This window comes from Nerophis lumbriciformis, linkage group LG03, assembly GCF_033978685.3.
Source record: "Nerophis lumbriciformis linkage group LG03, RoL_Nlum_v2.1, whole genome shotgun sequence".
Classification (NCBI taxonomy): Eukaryota; Metazoa; Chordata; class Actinopteri; order Syngnathiformes; family Syngnathidae; genus Nerophis; species Nerophis lumbriciformis.
Genome location: NC_084550.2, coordinates 22784288 through 22805000, shown reverse-complemented (window position 1 = coordinate 22805000; position 20713 = coordinate 22784288). Strand labels below are relative to the sequence as shown.

General features: G+C 47.2%; 1 protein-coding gene across 1 annotated transcript in view; it reads left to right on the top strand.

The window, feature by feature from the left end:
- LOC133575347 (solute carrier family 22 member 13-like) overlaps nt 1-17363 on the top strand; it is a 32109-nt gene extending 14746 nt beyond the window's left edge. Inside the window, exons 3-6 of the mRNA XM_061928023.1 lie at nt 5813-6027; nt 6118-6226; nt 11159-11365; nt 17191-17363. Of these exons, the coding sequence (XP_061784007.1) occupies nt 5813-6027; nt 6118-6226; nt 11159-11365; nt 17191-17266 (607 nt within the window). The 3' untranslated portion in view covers nt 17267-17363. The remainder of the gene's footprint in view (nt 1-5812; nt 6028-6117; nt 6227-11158; nt 11366-17190) is intronic.
- Nucleotides 17364-20713: the final 3350 nt, after the last annotated feature.

Here is a 20713-nt window from a genome sequence, read left to right as displayed (position 1 = left end):
GAGAAGGGAAGCAGGGAGGATTCCTCCTCTCTGCCTCCTAGCTCCAGGTGGCCCCACAATGTAAGCACACTTTCATGAGATGAAGAGAAAAGGAAAAGAGTACAATTTGGAACACTAGCTATTTGTAATATGACTATGAAAGTAAAGAAGTAACACTTAAATATGGATATATGTAAATATCTGCCTCCGTCAATTCCCCCTTCAAGATCTTCTAAAAAGATCTTCATCACTAGTACAACACTTCTAAAGCACGCCCCTTTTGAGCAAGCTAGTAATAAAATAAAAGCATAGCTACATGGGAGATAAATGGAGGGAGTCTATGTCAATGTCGTCATTGTCAGTTAAGGTAATTAGCTTTTCTCGAAAGTCACCACTTTGCTTGACCCCCTTCAGAGACATAGCAAACCCAGAAACAGGGTGGGGTTGACCTTCTACAGTTCTAGCAATGATGCGGGTGCATAGAGACTTAGTACAAGGGGCGACAAAGCAACCGCATGAGGCTAAGATGGCCAAGAAAACTCCAACAGAGATCAGGACCGACTTAATTAGGTCAGTCCACCTGCCAAAGGTGCCTTGGAGCCAATCTTTGAAGGGGTCAGAGACCCCGGAAACTTCAGTAAGTTTCTTAGACAGGGCTTGGAGGCCCTCTGGACCGAGCCATCGGGGGCGGTGTTGTTAGGAATGAAGGTACAGCATTGGTCACCAAACATTGCACACACACCTTCTTCTTTCGCTAGGATGCGGTCAAGGGCTATGCGGTTCTGGACGGCCATGAGGGAGGTCGGGGAAAGTTGTTCAGCAAGTCCCTCAACAGCGTCACGAGTCAGGTTGGTCAGTCTCAACAGATTATAAAAACATAGTTAATGCGTTCTACATTTTTAGTAGCAGTCACAGGGAAAATAGCACCAATGATAGGAAGGTTCTCGAAACCTGCACAGGATTCACACCACAATTTTTGTTTGAGGGGACCCCGCTTGGTTGTCCAATTGCATCAAAGTAAACACCATCAGGGTTTCTCATCAAATCAAAGGAGCCCGTTACACACCTTCAAGATAAAACATGGCGGCGTCAGCGGGAAGTTAGTGAGGCCGCTGAAACAGGAGTTCCAAGGGGTGTTAATTTGGTACCCACTAGGGTGAGTGGGGTCACCAGTCTAACCATACCCCAAACCCAACGGCTGACGTCGGGATTCTAATGTACAATCTGTGCTCCCCACAATACCAGAATAAGTCAGCTTGTGCCCAAGGCCTATCCTTGAGCCATCTATCAGTGTGGTGCACCAGGAAGGGTTAATGTCACCCAATTTGTTGGGGGACAAAGAGGGTCCTGTGAATTGAAAACACGTGTAATTCAGCTTTTGGGCCACAAAGGGAAGAAGTCGGGTGGAATTGTCAACAGGAGGGTACACACTAGCCAACCAATCGAAACCTGGCGGCGTGGGTTCATAGTAACAAGGAGATAAGACAGTTTGAGCCATTTGTGCCAGTCAACTTAAAAGGGGCGGGGTAAGTGTGGGGAAAAGGGACGTCCAGCGGAACAAGCAACACAGTCACCCAGGTTTTGGCATCCACCTGAGCCACAGGTTTATCTGTACCCGCTACTAAGGTCAAAGTTACCAGGCCTTCGGTGGTGATGTCATTAGCACGCACAGATGTGAGAGCCTTTGAAACACCACCGAGGTGAGGTGGTACTTTAGGTGCTACAGAAGGTGTAGAGGTAGTTAACGCCCTCTTAAGGACATTCATTTTAATAATTCCTTTAGAGTCTGTATCAGTCTGGTCAACCCCTAAAACAACATAAAAGGGACGAGGGGCACCACTTACCAGAGTGTGTTGTCTGCTTCCGATACCAATGGTTCAGAGTTGAGTCGTAACAAAGATAGAGGTTACTACCACAGTAATAGCTATTGTCTCCCCCGTAATTAATCACACTGCACAGGTCAGAAAAATAAGTCTTGCTGTCCCCCTTGACCCAGTCTATTTCAAGTTCTAAGACACTTGTCAGTCACTGTCGTCGGGAAGGAAGGACTGAGGCACAAGGACAATAGAACAAGCCCAAGCACCAGTCCGTTAGGGAATACTACTTGGTGCAACATCCTGCCTTTCATCTATCAAAATCAGAGTAATTCAGGTAACGAAACGGGGATAAACATCAAACTTTTCACTTAATGTAACGACACAAATAGTTATGCTGAAAACAAGCAAGAAAAACTAAGAAACATTTAGCATATGGACTGGTCTCAAGCAATGATATACAATATAGAAGTTGATCAGAGTAATGTAGGTAGAAAATCTGGAAGATCTACACGACGGTTGACGGCAGCTCAACGGAGGGAGGTGTCTCTCAGCGTCGTCTTCTGGGCTCCTTTCGTGGCAGGCTCCTCCGCGGGAGTGCGGAGGAAGAGGTGATACCAGGTGACCCCTGTACCAGCTAGTCGAAGGGCATGGGACGTCCGTACCACGACCTTGAAGGGACCATTCCACCTGGGCTCCGTCCACTTGCGTTTGATGACCTTGATCTTGACCCTCTCAGTGGACGGAAGGGAATCTGGAGTGGCGGGCTGTCATCCTCGAATCTGTACAGAAGAACTGGCACACAAATTCTGCATTTTGTGTAAAATACAATTTTGGTTTACGCTGATTCCTTCTTCCGGGGGGGGGGGGGGGGGCTGACCTGTATGCAGCTCATAGGGTGAAAAACTCAAAGGGCGGTAAAACAGTTTTATTCACGGACATTCGAATGATCATTAACGCTAATTGCAACATGTCAATCCAATTCAATTTGGTCTGTGCACAGATTTTAGCCAATTTGTTTTGATGTTTTGGTTCATCCTTTCAACCTTACCTTGGGACTGAGGATGGTACCCCAAACCTGTGTTCTAGTCCGAGAGCCTTTTCGACCAAGGCTAAGTGAGTATTTAATTACTGATTTTGCATTCTCTTTTGAGGTTGGGGTTGCTTCCGGCCAACCACTGTAATTGTCAACACAAGTCAGCAAGTATCTTTTCCCTTTCACCGGATTGATCATATCAATGAAGTCAAAGACTTTACAGTCGAATGATGTGGACACGTTTGTTACTGAATACTTTCTATCAGACTTCTGTCATGGCAACTATAATTGTTTGATATGCTTAAATGCAATGTGTCGTTTTAGCTCAGCTGTTGTGTAGCTGCTAGCTCCTCGTAGCCTGCAGGTGTCTAAAGTGCAGCCCATAGCTATCTATGTGTTTAACAGAAAACTTAAACAATAGAAAATGTGGTATTTGGGTGTCGGTGCAATGTGTGGCAGCTACGCCGTGTTTTATCATTGGGCCTAAGTCTTTGGTTTTGTAGGTGGGGCAGAGAGCAAGGGAACAATGTGGGACAGCATTTGTGTCCATCTTATACCATGCTAGTTGTTGCAAAGATAGGTCAACATGAGCAGCCACATCCAGAGTTCCAACATATATATAATGGAGTCAAAGGCCTCCTGGCATGAGTGTCTAACTGGTGATCATAACAAATGGCGGGCCGGGTGGCGGTACACACGGAAGCCAGGGTTTTCACTGATAGAGCAGTTGGAGCAGGAGTTGGGGTACTCAGTAGATGTCAGCCATTTCTGGTGTTTCAGACTGTGGTATGAGCTCATGGAGGAGCCTTGGTATTGGTGTGGCAGCTTGGTGGTTGTGCCGTCAGGTAACACCAGGAAGGTTCCTTCTGTGCGATTTTGAATGTCAGGGTACAGTCTGTAAAGGAGATCATTACCTAGCAGGCAAGGTGTTTGCAGGTCAACCACGAAGGGGCGCTTCAGTGTGTGTCCAGCAATCTGAACCGGAAGTGGTTTGGTGACAGGTAACATTCTTGTGACCTCAGCGAAGCCTTCGACCTTCAAAAAGGAAGCATACAGTTTCTTTGGTACCTCTGCATTCAGAAGTGAGTGGGTGGCACCAGTGTCAATCACGAACTGGTAACATTGTCCGTTGACACTTATGTCCAGCAGGGTGCCTGTCGGTACTTCCTGCTGGGGCTCCTGCTGTGGACGTCCTCTGCCACGCCTTTGTGTTCGTTTGTTGGCACGACGGAACCTTTCCTGTTCGGAAATGTTCGGACAGTCTCGACTCCAGTGACCAGGCTGGTCACAGCTGAAACAGTTTTCACCCCGGATTGACCTCGAAGTACCGCGTCGTCCACCACCCGAGTCCAACCGTCTGGTCTCACGTCTGTTGAGGATTCTTTCTTCCACCTGCTGGGACTCAAAAGCAAGGTCACCCACTGCCGAATATACCCTAGCTGATTTTTGACTAATTAGTTCTTTTAACTTTTCATCTTCAGCGATCTGTAATTTAAGTAGTTGTTTCCTTGTTACTCTACCACCAGCCTTGTTGTCATCATCCTGCTCTGTCCAATTTTGCATATGATGAATAAGATGTCCCTGCCATGTGTTGCTTTTGGCACCGGGTACATCAGGGTTAGCTTTGTCCAAAGTGTTTAGCCAAAGGCTCCCTCCTTGAGGTACAGGTGGGAGTTTGTCAACAATGGCTTGCATGTCTGCGACGGCAAAAGACTTATATTGAAATAGGCCCCTATTGTTAGTGTCATGTGTCAAAAATGTCTGGTGTGCGTGCGGGAGGTTGCCATCTGCCGGAGGAAAATGGTCAGACGTGCAAAGGGAGGGGTTAACCATTTGAGTCAATGGAGACATTTTAAGTTTCGGAGGTAGAACCAATCTTAGAGGGGGCGTGTGAGTACCTCCCTCGCTTGTCACTGGAGTAGGGGGCGGTGGCTTAGTCAAAGTCTGGGCGGGTCGTTTGAATAGTCTGGCGCATGCGCGACAGGCGAAAGACCAGTCAGTCCATTTTATCATACTCTTCTCTAACTTTCTTTTCTCTTCTTCTTCTTCTTTTTTTTTCTTTTCTTTTTTTCTTTTAACTCTGCCTCCTAGCTCCAGGTGGCCCCACAATGTAAGCACACTTTCATGAGATGAAGAGAAAAGGAAAAGAGTACAATATGGAACATTAGCTATTTGCAATATGACTATGAAAGTAAAGAAGTAACACTTAAATATGGATATATGTAAATATCTGCCTCCATCAGGATCTAACATAATAGAGTGAGAGTCCAGTCCATAGCGGATCTAACATAATGGTGTGAGAGTCCAGTCCATAGTGGATCTAACATAATAGTGAGAGTCCAGTCCATAGTGGATCTAACATAATAGTGAGAGTCCAGTCCATAGTGGATCTAACAAAACAGTGAGAGTCCAGTCCATAGTGGGGTCAGCAGGAGACCATCCCAAGCGGAGACAGGTCAGCAGCGCAGAGATGTCCCCAGCCAATGCACAGACGAGCGGTCCACCCCGGGTCCTGACTTTGGACAGCCAGCGCTTCATCCGTGGCCATCACTGGGGATTAAGCGCCGATCTGTTTGTTGGTATCATGATCCAACCCTATTCCACTCGCAAATGACATTTTCACTTTGGCATCCATTCTCATGGACCTAAAGACACTGATCTGAACAGGTGGCAATGACAATGTCCCCTTGGTGGGGTCAAACGTCCCCTAGTTTCTACTGCCCAATATTACAGTGACTGCACGGTCCGTACAAATGAAAACCAAAAACTGTGAGGGACACAATCAAATGTTTTTCTAAGTCCACAAAACACATGTGGACTGTTGGGTATACTTCCATGTATACTCCAGTACAGAGTCTAGATCTGGGCCAGTGTTCCACAACCAATTTTTATTTTCTACTGAAAAGCATTCTGTCTACCTTGTTGGACTGTCATAGCCAAGTCTTGACGATTATTTATCTGTTACCATTTCCCCCCCTGATAGGTTTTCCGTCAATATAGGCTACTTTAGTCTTCTCCTCAACGTGGGTGCGTTTGGCTTGAACATCTTCCTGAATCAATTCCTGTTTGGGGTCTCGGAATTACCCGCACACCTCCTCTGCATCTGGATTTTGGAATTATGGGGAAGGAAATTGTCCCTGGTTTTAACCCTTTTCGCAAGCGGGGCCGTTTGCCTGCCAACACTGGCATTCTCACAAGGTGACATCCTCTTATTCTAAAAAAAATATATATACTTTTTACGTGTTGGTATCAGGTCTTCAGTTCATTGTACATGAACTCTCATTCCAGGCGATGTGGTTGCGGTTTCCGTTTTGGTCACCACAGGGAAGTTCTTCTTCACTTGGGCTAGTTCAGTGTGTATGGTGTACATTCACGAGCTGTTTCCCACCTCAGTCAGGTAAGCCAGTGTTTCTTAACCATAGGGCTGTTGAACTCATTGTAATACACTTTTCCACCACTTGTGGGTAATGACAATATCACACAGAAGAGCTGAAGTCATATAGAAGTTTCTTAAGCACAACAATGATGACTGAAGTGGTGGAGCTGTATTTAATTTGATTGCGTTTATTTTGGTTAGCAATATGTTTGGAAGAGAAAAGGTGAGGCCGTTAATCCCAGGAACACCATGCCGGTGGTGGTAATGTTATGCTCTGGGCCTGTTTTTCTGCCAATGGAACTGGTGCTTTACAGAGAGTAAATGGGACAATGAAAAAGGAGGATTACCTCCAAATTCTTCAGGACAAGCTAAAATCATCAGCCCGGACGTTGGGTCTTGGGCGCGGTCGGGTGTTCAAACGGTACAATCACCCCAAACACACGTCAAAAGTGGTAAAGGGATGGCTAAATAATAATAATAATAATAATGAATTTTATTTGTAAAAGCACTTTACATTGAGCAAACAACCTCAAAGTGCTACAGTGTATTAAAAAATAAAAAGATAATAAAAAATAAAAAATATAATAAAAACTAGAACAGCCTAATAGCAAAAACTAGCACACATATATCTAAAAAAAAAGAGTCTTTTTTAAAAAAGAAGGGTTTTTAAGCCCTTCTATGGGAAGGAAACAACAAGGATTCAGATTTCCCTCGCCCGGACGCGGGTCACCGGGGCCCCCCTCTGGAGCCAGGTCCGGAATTGGGGCACGATGGCGAGCGCCTGGTGGCCGGGCCTGTCCCCATGGGGCCCGGCCGGGCACAGCCCGAAGAGGCAAAGTGGGTCCCCCCTCCAATGGGCTCACCACTCATGGGAGGGGCCATAGAGGTCGGGTGCAGTGTGAGCTGGGCGGCAGCCGAAGGCAGGGCACTTGGCGGTCCGATCCTCGGCTACATAAGCTAGCTCTTGGGACGTGGAAAGTCACCTCGCTGGGGGGGAAGGAGCCTGAGCTAGTGCGCGAGGTAGAGAAGTTCCGGCTGGATATAGTCGGACTCACCTCGACGTACAGCAAGGGCTCTGGAACCAGTTCTCTCGAGAGGGGCTGGACTCTCTTCCACACTGGCGTTGCACGCAGTGAGAGGCGAAGAGCTGGGGTAGCAATTCTTGTTGCCCCCCGGCTCAAAGCCTGCACGTTGGAGTTCAACCCGGTGAACGAGAAGGTAGCCTCCCTCCGCCTTCGGGTGGGGGAACGGGTCCTGACTGTTGTTTGTGCTTACGCACCAAACGGCAGTTCAGAGTACCCACCCTTTTTTGATACACTCGAGGGAGTACTGGAAAGTGCTCCCCCGGGTGATTCCCTTGTCCTACTGGGTGACTTCAACGCTCATGTTGGCAGCGACAGTGAAACCTGGAGAGGCGTGATTGGGAAGAATGGCCGCCCGGATCTGAACCCGAGTGGTGTTTTGTTATTGGACTTTTGTGCTCGTCACAGATTGTCCATAACAAACACCATGTTCAAGCATAAGGGTGTCCATATGTGCACTTGGCACCAGGACACCCTAGGCCGCAGTTCCATGATGGACTTTGTAGTTGTGTCATCGGATTTGCGGCCTCATGTTTTGGACACTCGGATGAAGAGAGAGGCGGAGCTTTCTACCGATCACCACCTGGTGGTGAGTTGGCTGCGATGGTGGGGGACGATGCCGGACAGACCTGGCAGGCCCAAACGCATTGTGAGGGTCTGCTGGGAACGTCTGGCAGAGTCTCCTGCCAGAGAGAGTTTCAATTCCCACCTCCGGAAGAACTTTGAACATGTCACGAGGGAGGTGCTGGACATTGAGTCCGAGTGGACCATGTTACGCACCTCTATTGTCGAGGCGGATGATTGGAGCTGTGGCCGCAAGGTAGTTGGTGCCTGTTGTGGTGGTAATCCTAGAACCCGTTGGTGGACACCGGGGGTGAGGGATGCCGTCAAGCTGAAGAAGGAGTCCTATCGGGTTCTTTTGGCTCATAGGACTCCGGAGGCAGCGGACAGGTACCGACAGGCCAAGCGGTGTGCGGCTTCAGCGGTCGCGGAGGCAAAAACTCGGACATGGGAGGAGTTCGGCGAGGCCATGGAAAACGACTTCCAGACGGCTTCGAAGCGACTCTGGACCACCAACCGCCGCCTCAGGAAGGGGAAGCAGTGCACTGTCAACACCGTGTATGGTGAGGATGGTGTTCTGCTGACCTCGACTGCGGATGTTGTGGGTTGGTGGAGGGAATACTTCGAAGACCTCCTCAATCCCACCAACACGTCTTTCTATGAGGAAGCAGTGCCTGGGGAATCTGTGGTGGGCTCTTCTATTTCTGGGGCTGAGGTTGCTGAGGTAGTTAAAAAGCTCCTCGGTGGCAAGGCCCCGGGGGTGGATGAGATCCGCACGGAGTTCCTTAAGGCTCTGGATGCTGTGGGGCTGTCTTGGTTGACAAGACTCTGCAGCATCGCGTGGACATCGGGGGCGGTACCTCCTGATTGGCAGACCGGGGTGGTGGTTCCTCTCTTTAAGAAGGGGAACCGGAGGGTGTGTTCCAACTATCGTGGGATCACACTCCTCAGCCTTCCCGGTAAAGTCTATTCAGGTGTACTGCAGAGGAGGCTACGCCGGATAGTCGAACCTCAGATTCAGGAGGAACAGTGTGGTTTTCGTCCTGGTCGTGGAACTATGGACCAGCTCTATACTCTCGGCAGGGTCCTTGAGGGTGCATTGGAGTTTGCCCAACCAGTCTACATGTGCTTTGTGGACTTGGAGAAGGCATTTGGCCGTGTCCCTCGGGAGGTCCTGTGGGGAGTGCTCAGAGAGTATGGGGTATCGGACTGTCTGATTGTGGCTGTCCGCTCCCTGTACGATCAGTGTCAGAGCTTGGTCCGCATTACCGGCAGTAAGTCGGACACGTTTCCAGTGAGGGTTGGACTCCGCCAAGGCTGCCCTTTGTCACAGATTCTGTTCATAACTTTTATGGACAGAATTTCTAGGCGCAGTCAAGGCGTTGAGGGGATCTGGTTTGGTGGCTGCAGGATTAGGTCTCTGCTTTTTGCAGATGATGTGGTCCTGATGGCTTCATCTGGCCAGGATCTTCAGCTCTCACTGGATCGGTTCGCAGCCGAGTGTGAAGCGACTGGGATGAGAATCAGCACCTCCAAGTCCGAGTCCATGGTTCTCGCCCGGAAAAGGGTGGAGTGCCATCTCCGGGTTGGGGAGGAGACCCTGCCCCAAGTGGAGGAGTTCAAGAACCTAGGAGTCTTGTTCACGAGTGAGGGAAAAGTGGATCGTGAGATCGACAGGCGGATCGGTGCGGCATCTTCAGTAATGCGGACGCTGTATCGATCCGTTGTGGTGAAGAAGGAGCTGAGCCGGAAGGCAAAGCTCTCAATTTACCGGTCGATCTACGTTCCCATCCTTACCTATGGTCATGAGCTTTGGGTTATGACCGAAAGGACAAGATCACGGGTACAGGCGGCCGAAATGAGTTTCCTCCGCCGGGTGGCGGGGCTCTCCCTTAGAGATAGGGTGAGAAGCTCTGCCATCCGGGGGGAGCTCAAAGTAAAGCCACTGCTCCTCCACATCGAGAGGAGCCAGATGAGGTGGTTCGGGCATCTGGTCAGGATGCCACCCAAACGCCTCCCTCGGGAGGTGTTTAGGGCACGTCCACCTGGTAGGAGGCCACGGGAAAGACCCAGGACACGTTGGGAAGACTATGTCTCCCGGCTGGCCTGGGAACGCCTCAGGATCCCCCGGGAGGAGCTGGACGAAGTGGCTGGGGAGAGGAAAGTCTGGGCTTCCCTGCTTAGGCTGCTGCCCCCGCGACCCGACCTCGGATAAGCGGAAGAAGATGGATGGATGGATGGATGGGTTTTTAAGCCTTTTTTAAAAGCATCCACAGTCTGTGGTGCCCTCAGGTGGTCAGGGAGAGCGTTCCACAGACTGGGAGCAGCGGAGCAGAAAGCCCGGTCTCCCATCTCCCATTAAATAAGGCTAGAATGAAGGTTTTAGAATGTCCTTCCCAAAGTCCTGACTTAAACGTGTGGACAATGCTGAAGAAACAAGTCCATGTCAGGAAACCAACACATTTAGCTGAATTGCAACAATTTTGTCAAGAGGAGTGGTCAAAAACTCAAGCAGAAGCTTGTGGATGGCTACCAAAAGTGCCTTATTGCAGTGAAACTTGCCAAGGGACATGTAAGCAAATATTAACATTGCTGTATGTATACTTTTGACCCAGCACATTTTCAGTAGACCTATAATAAATTCATAAAAGAACCAAACTTCATGAATGTTTTTTGTGACCAACAAGTATGTGCTCCAATCACTCTATCACAAAAAAATAAGAGTTGTAGAAATAATTGGAAACTCAAGACAGCCATGACATGATGTTCTTTACAATCGCGACTGTAAGCCTTGATAATAATCTTTGTGATTAACACATGCTTTCATATCATTTGTCAAAGTTTATCCTGTAAGAAGGTTAGACGTAATCATTGAATATGATTTAAAATCAAGATTAGGATTACTAATTCAGTGTTAAAATTTGAGTAATCGCCAGGAAACATGTTAAGCAACTTGTCCATTGTTACCGCTTGTCCTGTTCTGGATCACGAGGAATCTGGAGCCTATCCCAGTTGACTCTTTGTGTAGCCAAGTCATCTTAAGGCACACATTAAAGACGAGCAACTGAACCCCACATGAGCAAGCACTTGGTGATAGATGCAAGGGGAAAAAACCCCTCTTGGGAAGAAAACCTTTAACAGAACTCTGTGGGGTATCTATCTGTCTTGGCCGGTTGGGTTGAGACGGCGAGACACAGCGAGAGAAAACCGCATCAAAGGGTCTCAGAAAACCTGTCTAATTAATAACCTCTTAGTCTTAATTGTGTACGTTATGGCAGATTCTGTGCTTCTGACATGCATTTCTCCCCAGGCAAACGGCTGTCAGCATGGTGTCTTTGGTCTCCAGAGTAGGCGGGCTGCTCGCTCCACCACTCAACTTGTTGGCCTTCTATCACTGGTCCTTACCCATCGTTGTCTTCAGCAGCCTTGCATTGCTAAGTGGAGCTTCTGTCATCTTCCTTCCTGAAACCAGAAGCCAAGAACTGCCTGATTATTCCAAGAAAGTCCAGGGCAACGGGTAAGCCAACTCCTGCCGAGATCTGTAACCAGTAAGGAAAATTCAACCAGTCTTAACCTGTTAAAGGAAAACTGCCATTTTGCCAATAATTCACAATCATTATGGTTCACCTATTCCGCCGTGTAAAAATATCTGGTAACACTTTAGTATGGGGAACATATTCACCATTAATTAGTTGCTTATTAATAATAATAATAATATATTTTATTTGTAAAAAGCACTTTACATTGAGTAAACAACCTCAAAGTGCTACAGTGTATTAAAAAAATACCAATAAAAAGATAATAAAAAATAAGAAATAAATAAACATAAAAACTAGAACAGCCAAATAGCTAGAACTAGTATGCATATATCAAAAAAAAAAAAAAAGGCTTTAAAAAAAAAAGAAGGGTTTTTAAGCCTTTTTTAAAAGCATCCACAGTCTGTGGTGCCCTCAGGTGGTCAGGGAGAGCATTCCACAGACTGGGAGCGGCGGAGCAGAAAGCCTCTCATTGTTCGTAGCTTTGTCCTCGGAGGTTGGAGGAGGTTAAAGTACTTACTTACTTAAAGTAACAAAGACTTAATTTAGAGTTATTTGGACACTAGGGGAACATATAAGGTTTAGGGTTACCAATAAGCAATAATTCTGAGGTTATTAAGGGAAGACTCTTAGTTAATGGCTTACTGGTTGTATAATAAGGCCATGCAGAATAAGGTATACTTAAAAATGACTAATTAAGAGCCAATATGTTACTAACTTGCATGTTAATAAGCAACTAATTAATGGTGAATATGTGCTCCCCATACTGAAGTGTTACCGTAAGCTGCTGTATGGCCCGAGTTATAGGAAAAGTTAGTTCTATGTTACAAGTAATGCATCTCACTTGGTATAGTAAAAGGTTTCGGCACTATCGACTGTCGACTTTGGAAATTCCACATTTTGCCAGCCCGAGGAGAGCACAAGTGCTGAAAGATACAGCCATCCCATCACTTGGCACCCCAGTGATATTTTGTCTATGACACATTTAGCCCCGGAAATAATTTCCGGTAATGCTTAAAAATGACCAAAATTCTCAAATCATGAATTTTCCTGTTACTACATTACAATTTACTTATAGCATGTACAAAACCCACAACCAGTGAAGTTGGCACGTTGTGTTAGATGGAAATAAAAACGGAATACAATGATTTGCAAATCTTTTTCAACCCATATTCAGTTGAATGCACTACAAAGACAAGATATTTGATGTTCAAAACTCATGAACTTTATTTTTTTTTTTTTGCAAATAATAAATAACTTAGAATTTCATGGCTGCAACACGTGCCAAAGTAGTTGGGAAAGGGCATGTTCACCACTGTGTTACATCACCTTTTCTTTTAACAACACTCAGTAAACATTTGGGAACTGAGGAGACACATTTTTTAAGCTTCTCAGGTGGAATTATTTCCCATTCTTGCTTGATGTACAGCTTAAGTTGTTCAACAGTCCGGGGGTCTCCGTTGTGGTATTTTAGGCTTCATAATGCGCCACACATTTTCAATGGGAGACAGGTCTGGACTACAGGCAGGCCAGTCTAGTACCCGCACTCTTTTACTATGAAGCCACGTTGATGTAACACGTGGCTTGGCATTGTCTTGCTGAAATAAGCAGGGGCGTCCATGGTAACGTTGCTTGGATGGCAACATATGTTGCTCCAAAACCTGTATGTACCTTTCAGCATTAATGGTGCCTTCACAGATGTGTAAGTTACCCATGTCTTGGGCACTAATACACCCCCATACCATCACAGATGCTGGCTTTTCAACTTTGCGTCTATAACAATCCGGCTGTTTCTTTTCCTCTTTGTCCCAGAGCACACGACGTCCACAGTTTCCAAAAACAATTTGAAATGTGGACTCGTCAGACCACAGAACACTTTTCCACTTTGCATCAGTCCATCTTAGATGAGCTCGGGCCCAGCGAGGCCGGCGGCGTTTCTGGGTGTTGTTGATAAATGGCTTTGGCTTTGCATAGTAGAGTTTTAACTTGCACTTACAGATGTAGCAACTAACTGTAGTGACTGACAGTGGTTTTCTGAAGTGTTCCTGAGCCCATGTGGTGATATCCTTTACACACTGATGTTGCTTTTTGAAGGAGGTCACAGGCTTAGCCGCTTACGTGCAGTGATTTCTCCAGATTCCTTGAAACTTTTGATGATATTACGGACCGTAGATGGTGAAATCCCTAAATTCCTTGCAATAGCTCGTTGAGAAATGTTGTTCTTAAACTGTTTGACAATTTGCTAACACATTTGTTGACAAAGTGGTGACCCTCGCCCCATCCTTGTTTGTGAATGACTGAGCATTTCATATAAGCTGCTTTTATACCCAATCATGGCACCCACCTGTTCCCAATTAGCCTGTTCCCCTGTGGGGTCGTTCCAAATAAGTGTTTGATGCGCATTCCTCAACTTTCTCAGTCTTTTTGCCACTTGTGCCAGCTTTTTTGAAACATGTTGCAGGCATCAAATTCCAAATGAGCTAATATTTGCAAAAAATAACAAAGTTTACCAGTTCGAACGTTAAATATCTTGTCTTTGCAGTCTATTCAATTGAATATAAGTTGAAAAGGATTTGCAAATCATTGTATTCTGTTTTTATTTACCACTTACACAACGTGACAACTTCACTGGTTTGGGAGTTTGTATATATATATATATATATCCCTCGGTCCGATCCTCGGCTACAGAAGCTAGCTCTTGGGACGTGGAACGTCACCTCGCTGGGGGGGAAGGAGCCTGAGCTAGTGCGCGAGGTGGAGAAGTTCCGGCTGGATATAGTCGGACTCACTTCGACGCACAGCAAGGGCTCTGGAACCAGTTCTCTCGAGAGGGGCTGGACTCTCTTCCACTCTGGCGTTGCCGGCAGTGAGAGGCAACGGGCTGGGGTGGCAATTCTTGTTTCCCTCCGGCTCAGAGCCTGCACGTTGGAGTTCAACCCGGTGGACGAGAGGGTAGCTTCCCTCCGCCTTCGGGTGGGGGAACGGGTCCTGACTGTGGTTTGCGCTTATGCGCCAAACCGCAGCTCAGAGTACCCACCCTTTTTGGATTCACTCGAGGGAGTACTGGAGAGTGCACCCCCGGGTGATTCCCTTGTTCTACTGGGTGACTTCAATGCTCATGTTGGCAGCGACAGTGAAACCTGGAGAGGCGTTATGGGAAGAATGGCTGCCCGGATCTGAACCCGAGTGGTGTTTTGTTATTGGACTTTTGTGCCCGTCACAGATTGTCCATAACGAACACCATGTTCAAACATAAGGGTGTCCATATGTGCACTTGGCACCAGGACACCCTAGGCCGCAGTTCCATGATCGACTTTGTAGTTGTGTCATCGGATTTGCGGCCTCATGTTTTGGACACTCGGGTGAAGAGAGGGGCGGAGCTTTCTACCGATCACCACCTGGTGGTGAGTTGGCTGCGATGGTGGGAGACGATGCCGGACAGACCTGGCAGGCCCAAACGCATTGTGAGGGTTTGCTGGGAACGTCTGGCAGAGTCTCCTGTCAGAGAGAGTTTCAATTCCCACCTCCAGAAGAACTTTGAACATGTCACGAGGGAGGTACTGGACATTGAGTCCGAATGGACCATGTTCCGCGCCTCTATTGTCGAGGCGGCTGATTGGAGCTGTGGCCGCAAGGTAGTTTGTGCTTGTCGTGGCGGTAATCCTAGAACCCGTTGGTGGACACCGGCGGTGAGGGATGCCGTCAAGCTGAAGAAGGAGTCCTATCGGGTTCTTTTGGCTCACAGGACTCCTGAGGCAGCGGACAGGTACCGACAGGCCAAGCGGTGTGCGGCTTCAGCGGTCGCAGAGGCAAAAACTCGGACATGGGAGGAGTTCGGGGAAGCCATGGAAAGCGACTTCCGGACGGCTTCGAAGCAATTCTGGACCACCATCCTCCGCCTCAGGAAGGGGAAGCAGTGCACTATCAACACCGTGTATGGAGAGGATGGTGTTCTGCTGACCTCGACTGCGGATGTTGTGGGTCGGTGGAGGGAATACTTCGAAGACCTCCTCAATCCCACCAACACGTCTTCCTATGAGGAAGCAGTGCCTGGGGAGTCTGTGGTGGGCTCTCCTATTTCTGGGGCTAAGGTTGCTGAGGTAGTTAAAAAGCTCCTCGGTGGCAAGGCCCCGGGGGTAGATGAGATCCGCCCGGAGTTCCTTAAGGCTCTGGATGCTGTGGGGCTGTCTTGGTTGACAAGACTCTGCAGCATCGCGTGGACATCGGGGGCGGTACCTCTGGATTGGCAGACCGGGGTGGTGGTTCCTCTCTTTAAGAAGGGGAACCGGAGGGTGTGTTCTAACTATCGTGGGATCACACTCCTTTAGCCTTCCCGGTAAGGTCTATTCAGGTGTACTGGAGAAGAGGCTACGCCGGATAGTCGAACCTCGGATTCAGGAGGAACAGTGTGGTTTTCGTCCTGGTCGTGGAACTGTGGACCAGCTCTATACTCTCGGCAGGGTCCTTGAGGGTGCATGGGAGTTTGCCCAACCAGTCTACATGTGTTTTGTGGACTTGGAGAAGGCATTCGACCGTGTCCCTCGGGAAGTCCTGTGGGGAGTGCTCAGGGAGTATGGGGTATCGGACTGTCTGATTGTGGCAGTCCGCTCCCTGTATGCTCAGTGCCAGAGCTTGGTCCGCATTGCCGGCAGTAAGTCGGACACGTTTCCAGTGAGGGTTGGACTCCGCCAAGGCTGCCCTTTGTCACCGATTCTGTTCATAACTTTTATGGACAGAATTTCTAGGCGCAGTCAAGGCGTTGAGGGGGTCTGGTTTGGTGGCTGCAGGATTAGGTCTCTGCTTTTTGCAGATGATGTGGTCCTGATGGCTTCATCTGGCCAGGATCTTCAGCTCTCGCTGGATCGGTTCGCAGCCGAGTGTGAAGCGACTGGGATGAGAATCAGCACCTCTAAGTCCGAGTCCATGGTTCTCTCCCGGAAAAGGGTGGAGTGCCATCTCCGGGTTGGGGAGGAGATCTTGCCCCAAGTGGAGGATTTCAAGTACCTCGGAGTCTTGTTCACGAGTGAGGGAAGAGTGGATCGTGAGATCGACAGGCGGATCGGTGCGGCGTCTTCAGTAATGCGGACGCTGGATCGATCCGTTGTGGTGAAGAAGGAGCTGAGCCGGAAAGCAAAGCTCTCAATTTACCGGTCGATCTACGTTCCCATCCTCACCTAAGGTCATGAGCTTTGGGTTATGACCGAAAGGACAAGATCACGGGTACAAGCGGCCGAAATGAGTTTCCTTCGCCGAGTGGCGGGGCTCTCCCTTAGAGATAGGGTGAGAAGCTCTGCCATCCGGGGGAAGCTCAAAGTAAAGCCGCTGCTCCTCCACATCGAGAGGAGCCAGATGAGGTGGTTCGGGCATCTGGTCAGGATGCCACCCGAACGCCTCCCTAGGGAGGTGTTTAGGGCACGTCCGACCGGTAGGAGGCCGCGGGGAAGACCCAGGACACGTTGGGAAGACTATGTCTCCCGGCTGGCCTGGGAACGCCTCGGGGTCCCACAGGAAGAGCTGGACGAAGTGGCTGGGGAGAGGGAAGTCTGGGCTTCCCTGCTTAGGCTGCTGCCCCCGCGACCCGACCTCGGATAAGCGGAGGAAGATGGATGGATGGATATATATCCCTCCAAATATTTTCTATGGAGTTGAGATCTGGAGACATTCAAAACCAGCCCCAAAAACACGACAAATAAAATCACCTTTTCCTTATCCCATTCCGTGTCTTTTCTGAAAGCTTCATTAAAATCGGAAGCTTATAGTAACCTAAAGAAACGTTGATGATATTTTTGTTGGTTTGTCTTTACAGAAATATGATCAGCACCAAAAGCGGAAGTGACGACAAGCAGACTGAACTCGACGGCAAAAAATCCACCAAATTTTAGTTTGCATCGTCTGACTTTTGATGTGTGTCTACAAGTTGTACAGTAACAGGATGAGATTGGTCTCAGTCTTGAGAATCATTCAACTTATTTTCCCCTTTTTTTCAGTACCTTCTTTTGCAGTATATTTGATTCGTATTTACTTTTGTAACCAGCCTGATTAATTATCCTGTTGAATTTTATGTAGGTTACATAAAATTATTGAATACGATTCAAATCAAGCCTAAAATTACTAATTACAACACCAGTGAAGTTGTCACGTTGTGTAAATGGTAAATAAAATCAGAATACAATGATTTGCAAATCCTTTTCAACTTATATTCAATTGAATGGACTGCAAAGACAAGATATTTAACATTCAAACTGGAAAACGTTATTTTTTGCAAATATTAGCTCATTTGGAATTTGATGCCTGCAACATGTTTAAAAAAAGCTGGCACAAGTGGCAAAAAAGACTGAGGAAGTTGAGAAATGCTCATCAAACACTTAATTAGAACATCCCACAGGTGAACAGGCTAATTGGGAACAGGTGGGTTGCCATGATTGGGTATAAAAGTAGATTCCATGAATTGCTCAGTCATTCACAAACAAGGACGGGGCGAGGGTCGTCACTTTGTCAACAAATGCGTGAGCAAATTGTCGAACAGTTGAAAAACAAAATTAAGGGATTTCACCATCTACGGTCCGTAATATCATCAAAAGGTTCAGAGAATCTGGAGAAATCACTGCACGTAAGCGGCAATGCCCGTGACCTTCAATCCCTCAGGCGGTACTGCATCAAAAAGCGACATCAGTGTGTAAAGGATATCACCACATGGGCTCAGGAAGACTTCAAAAAAACGCTGTCAGTAGCTACAGTTGGTCACTACATCTGTAAGTGCAAGTTAAAACTCTACTACGCAAAGCGAAAGCCATTTATCAACAACACCCAGAAACGCCGCCGGCTTCGCTGCTTCCTCGCTTCAAGCCTCTCACCTGGATAGTAGAAGGATGAGGACGTACTCCAACAAGTTGGTACACTTTGACAGCTAATTTAGACCCGGATACGACGAGAATGACACGAAACGATGCTTAATTCAAAATTGTCCAACAGTTTAAGAACAACATTTCTCAACCAGCTATTGCAAGGAATTTAGGGATTTCACCATCTACGGTCTGTAATATCATCAAAAGGTTCAGAGAATCTGGAGAAATCACTGCACGTACGCGATGATATTACGGACCTTCGATCCCTCAGGCGGTACTGCATCAAAAAGCAACATCGGTGTGAAAACCACTGTAAGTAACTACAGTTTGTCACTACATCTGTAAGTGCAAGTTAAAACTCTACTATGGAAAGCCAAATTCATTTATCAACAACACCCAGAAACGCCGCCGGCTTCGCTGGGCCCCGAGCTCATCTAAGATGGACTGATGCAAAGTGGAAAAGTGTTCTGTGGTCTGACGAGTCCACATTTCTAATTGTTTTTGGAAACTGTCGTCCGGAACAAAGAGGAAAAGAACCATCCGGATTGTTCTCGGCGCAAAGTTGAAAAGCCAGCATCTGTGATGGTATGGGGGTGTATTAGTGCCCAAGGCAGGGGTAACTTACACATCTGTGAAGGCGCCATTAATGCTGAAAGGTACATACAGGTTTTGGAGCAACATTACCATGGACGCCCCTGCTTATTTCAGCAAGACAATGCCAAGCCACGTGTTACATCAACGTGGCTTCACGAGTGAGGGAAGAGTGGATCGGTGCGGCAGCTTCCGTAATGCAGACACTGTATCGATCCGTTGTGGTAAAGAAGGAGGTGAGCCGGAAGGCAAAGCTCTTAATTTACCGGTCGATCTACGTTCTCATCCTCACCTATGGTCATGAGCTTTGGGTTATGACCGAACAGGGGTACAAGCGGCCGAAACCGGTTTCCTCCGTCTGTTGGCGGGGCTCTTCCTTAGAGATAGGGTGAGAAGCTGCTCCTCCACATCAAGAGGAGCCAGATGAGGTGGTTCGGGCATCCGGTCAGGATTCCACCCGGACAGCTCCCTGGGAGGCCAGACCCAGGACACGTTGGGAAGATTATGTAACGCCTCGGGATTCCCCGGGAGGAGCTGGACGAAGTGGCTGGAGGGAGAGAAGTCCGGGCTTCTCTGTTTAGGCTGCTGTCCCTGCGACCCGACCTAAGCGGAAGAAAATGGATGGATGTATGGTACTATACTGCTTCTGAAAAATACCAGTAAATACCAAAAATACATCTGCCTGCTTTAAATTGTAATGAACTGTGGTTTTTTTTATGGTAAATTAAATAAAAAGTGGTTTGATGGCACAGTCTGAGGGGAAAACTCAGTCATGCAACTATCCATCCAGCAGAGGGCGCTGTCTCACAAATCAATTCACTCAACACTTCCCAGCGGGAAGACACTTTGATGCATACTTGCCAACCCTCCCGGATTTTCCGGGAGACTCCCGAAATTCAGCGCCTCTCCCGAAAACCTCCCGGGACAAATTTTCTCCCGAAAATCTCCCGAAATTCAGGCGGAGCTGGAGGCCACGCCCCCTCCAGCTCCATGCGGACCTGAGTCTGCTTTCCCACAATATAAAGAACGTCTACAGTAAAGCAGTCCGTCTGCCGTAAACAGCAATGTTGTGACACTCTTAAACAGGACAATACTGCCATCTAGTGCATTTGATGAAAGCACTTTTGTGCGTGCCACACAGCAATGCATAATCAGAGAGGGTGTTCAGCATGGTTAGAAAGATAGTGACAGAGAATAGAACAAGGATGGACAATTCAACCCTTAACTCAACAATGAGTAGATGAGTGTTATGTGTGTGTATATGTGTAAATAAATGAACACTGAAATTGAAGTATTTATTTTATATATATATATATATATATATATATATATATATAGCTAGAATTCACTGAAAGTCAATTATTTCTTATATATATATATATATATATATATATATATATATATATATATATATATATATACGGTATATGAAATACTTGACTTGGTGAATTCTAGCTGTAAATATACTCCTCCCCTCTTAACCACGCCCCCCAACCTCAAATTTTTGATACCAACTAACTTTTTTTAGTCATGTTTTTTATTTGATTTGATATTTTTGCCTTGCACAGCCCTTGATGACAGGTTGAGTTGTTGTTTTAAAGGTGCTTTAATAAAACATATATATTCTCAAGACTACCGGGAGAAAAGGCATGGAAGGAAAACCGAGCGAGCGAGTAAAAGAGTACTTATTGTACTTAAATTTTTTTATATATAAAAAAAAAAAAAGATATTTCTGGCACAAACTACACAAGCACATTCCTAAACAAACAAGCTACAGACCAAGCCCCCATTATAAAATTATGACATCCTTGAACCGGTTTCCCTCACAATTTTCTTACTTCAACACACAACGAACATGAACTCTTGAGGACACATCAATGTCACTCGGGGAAA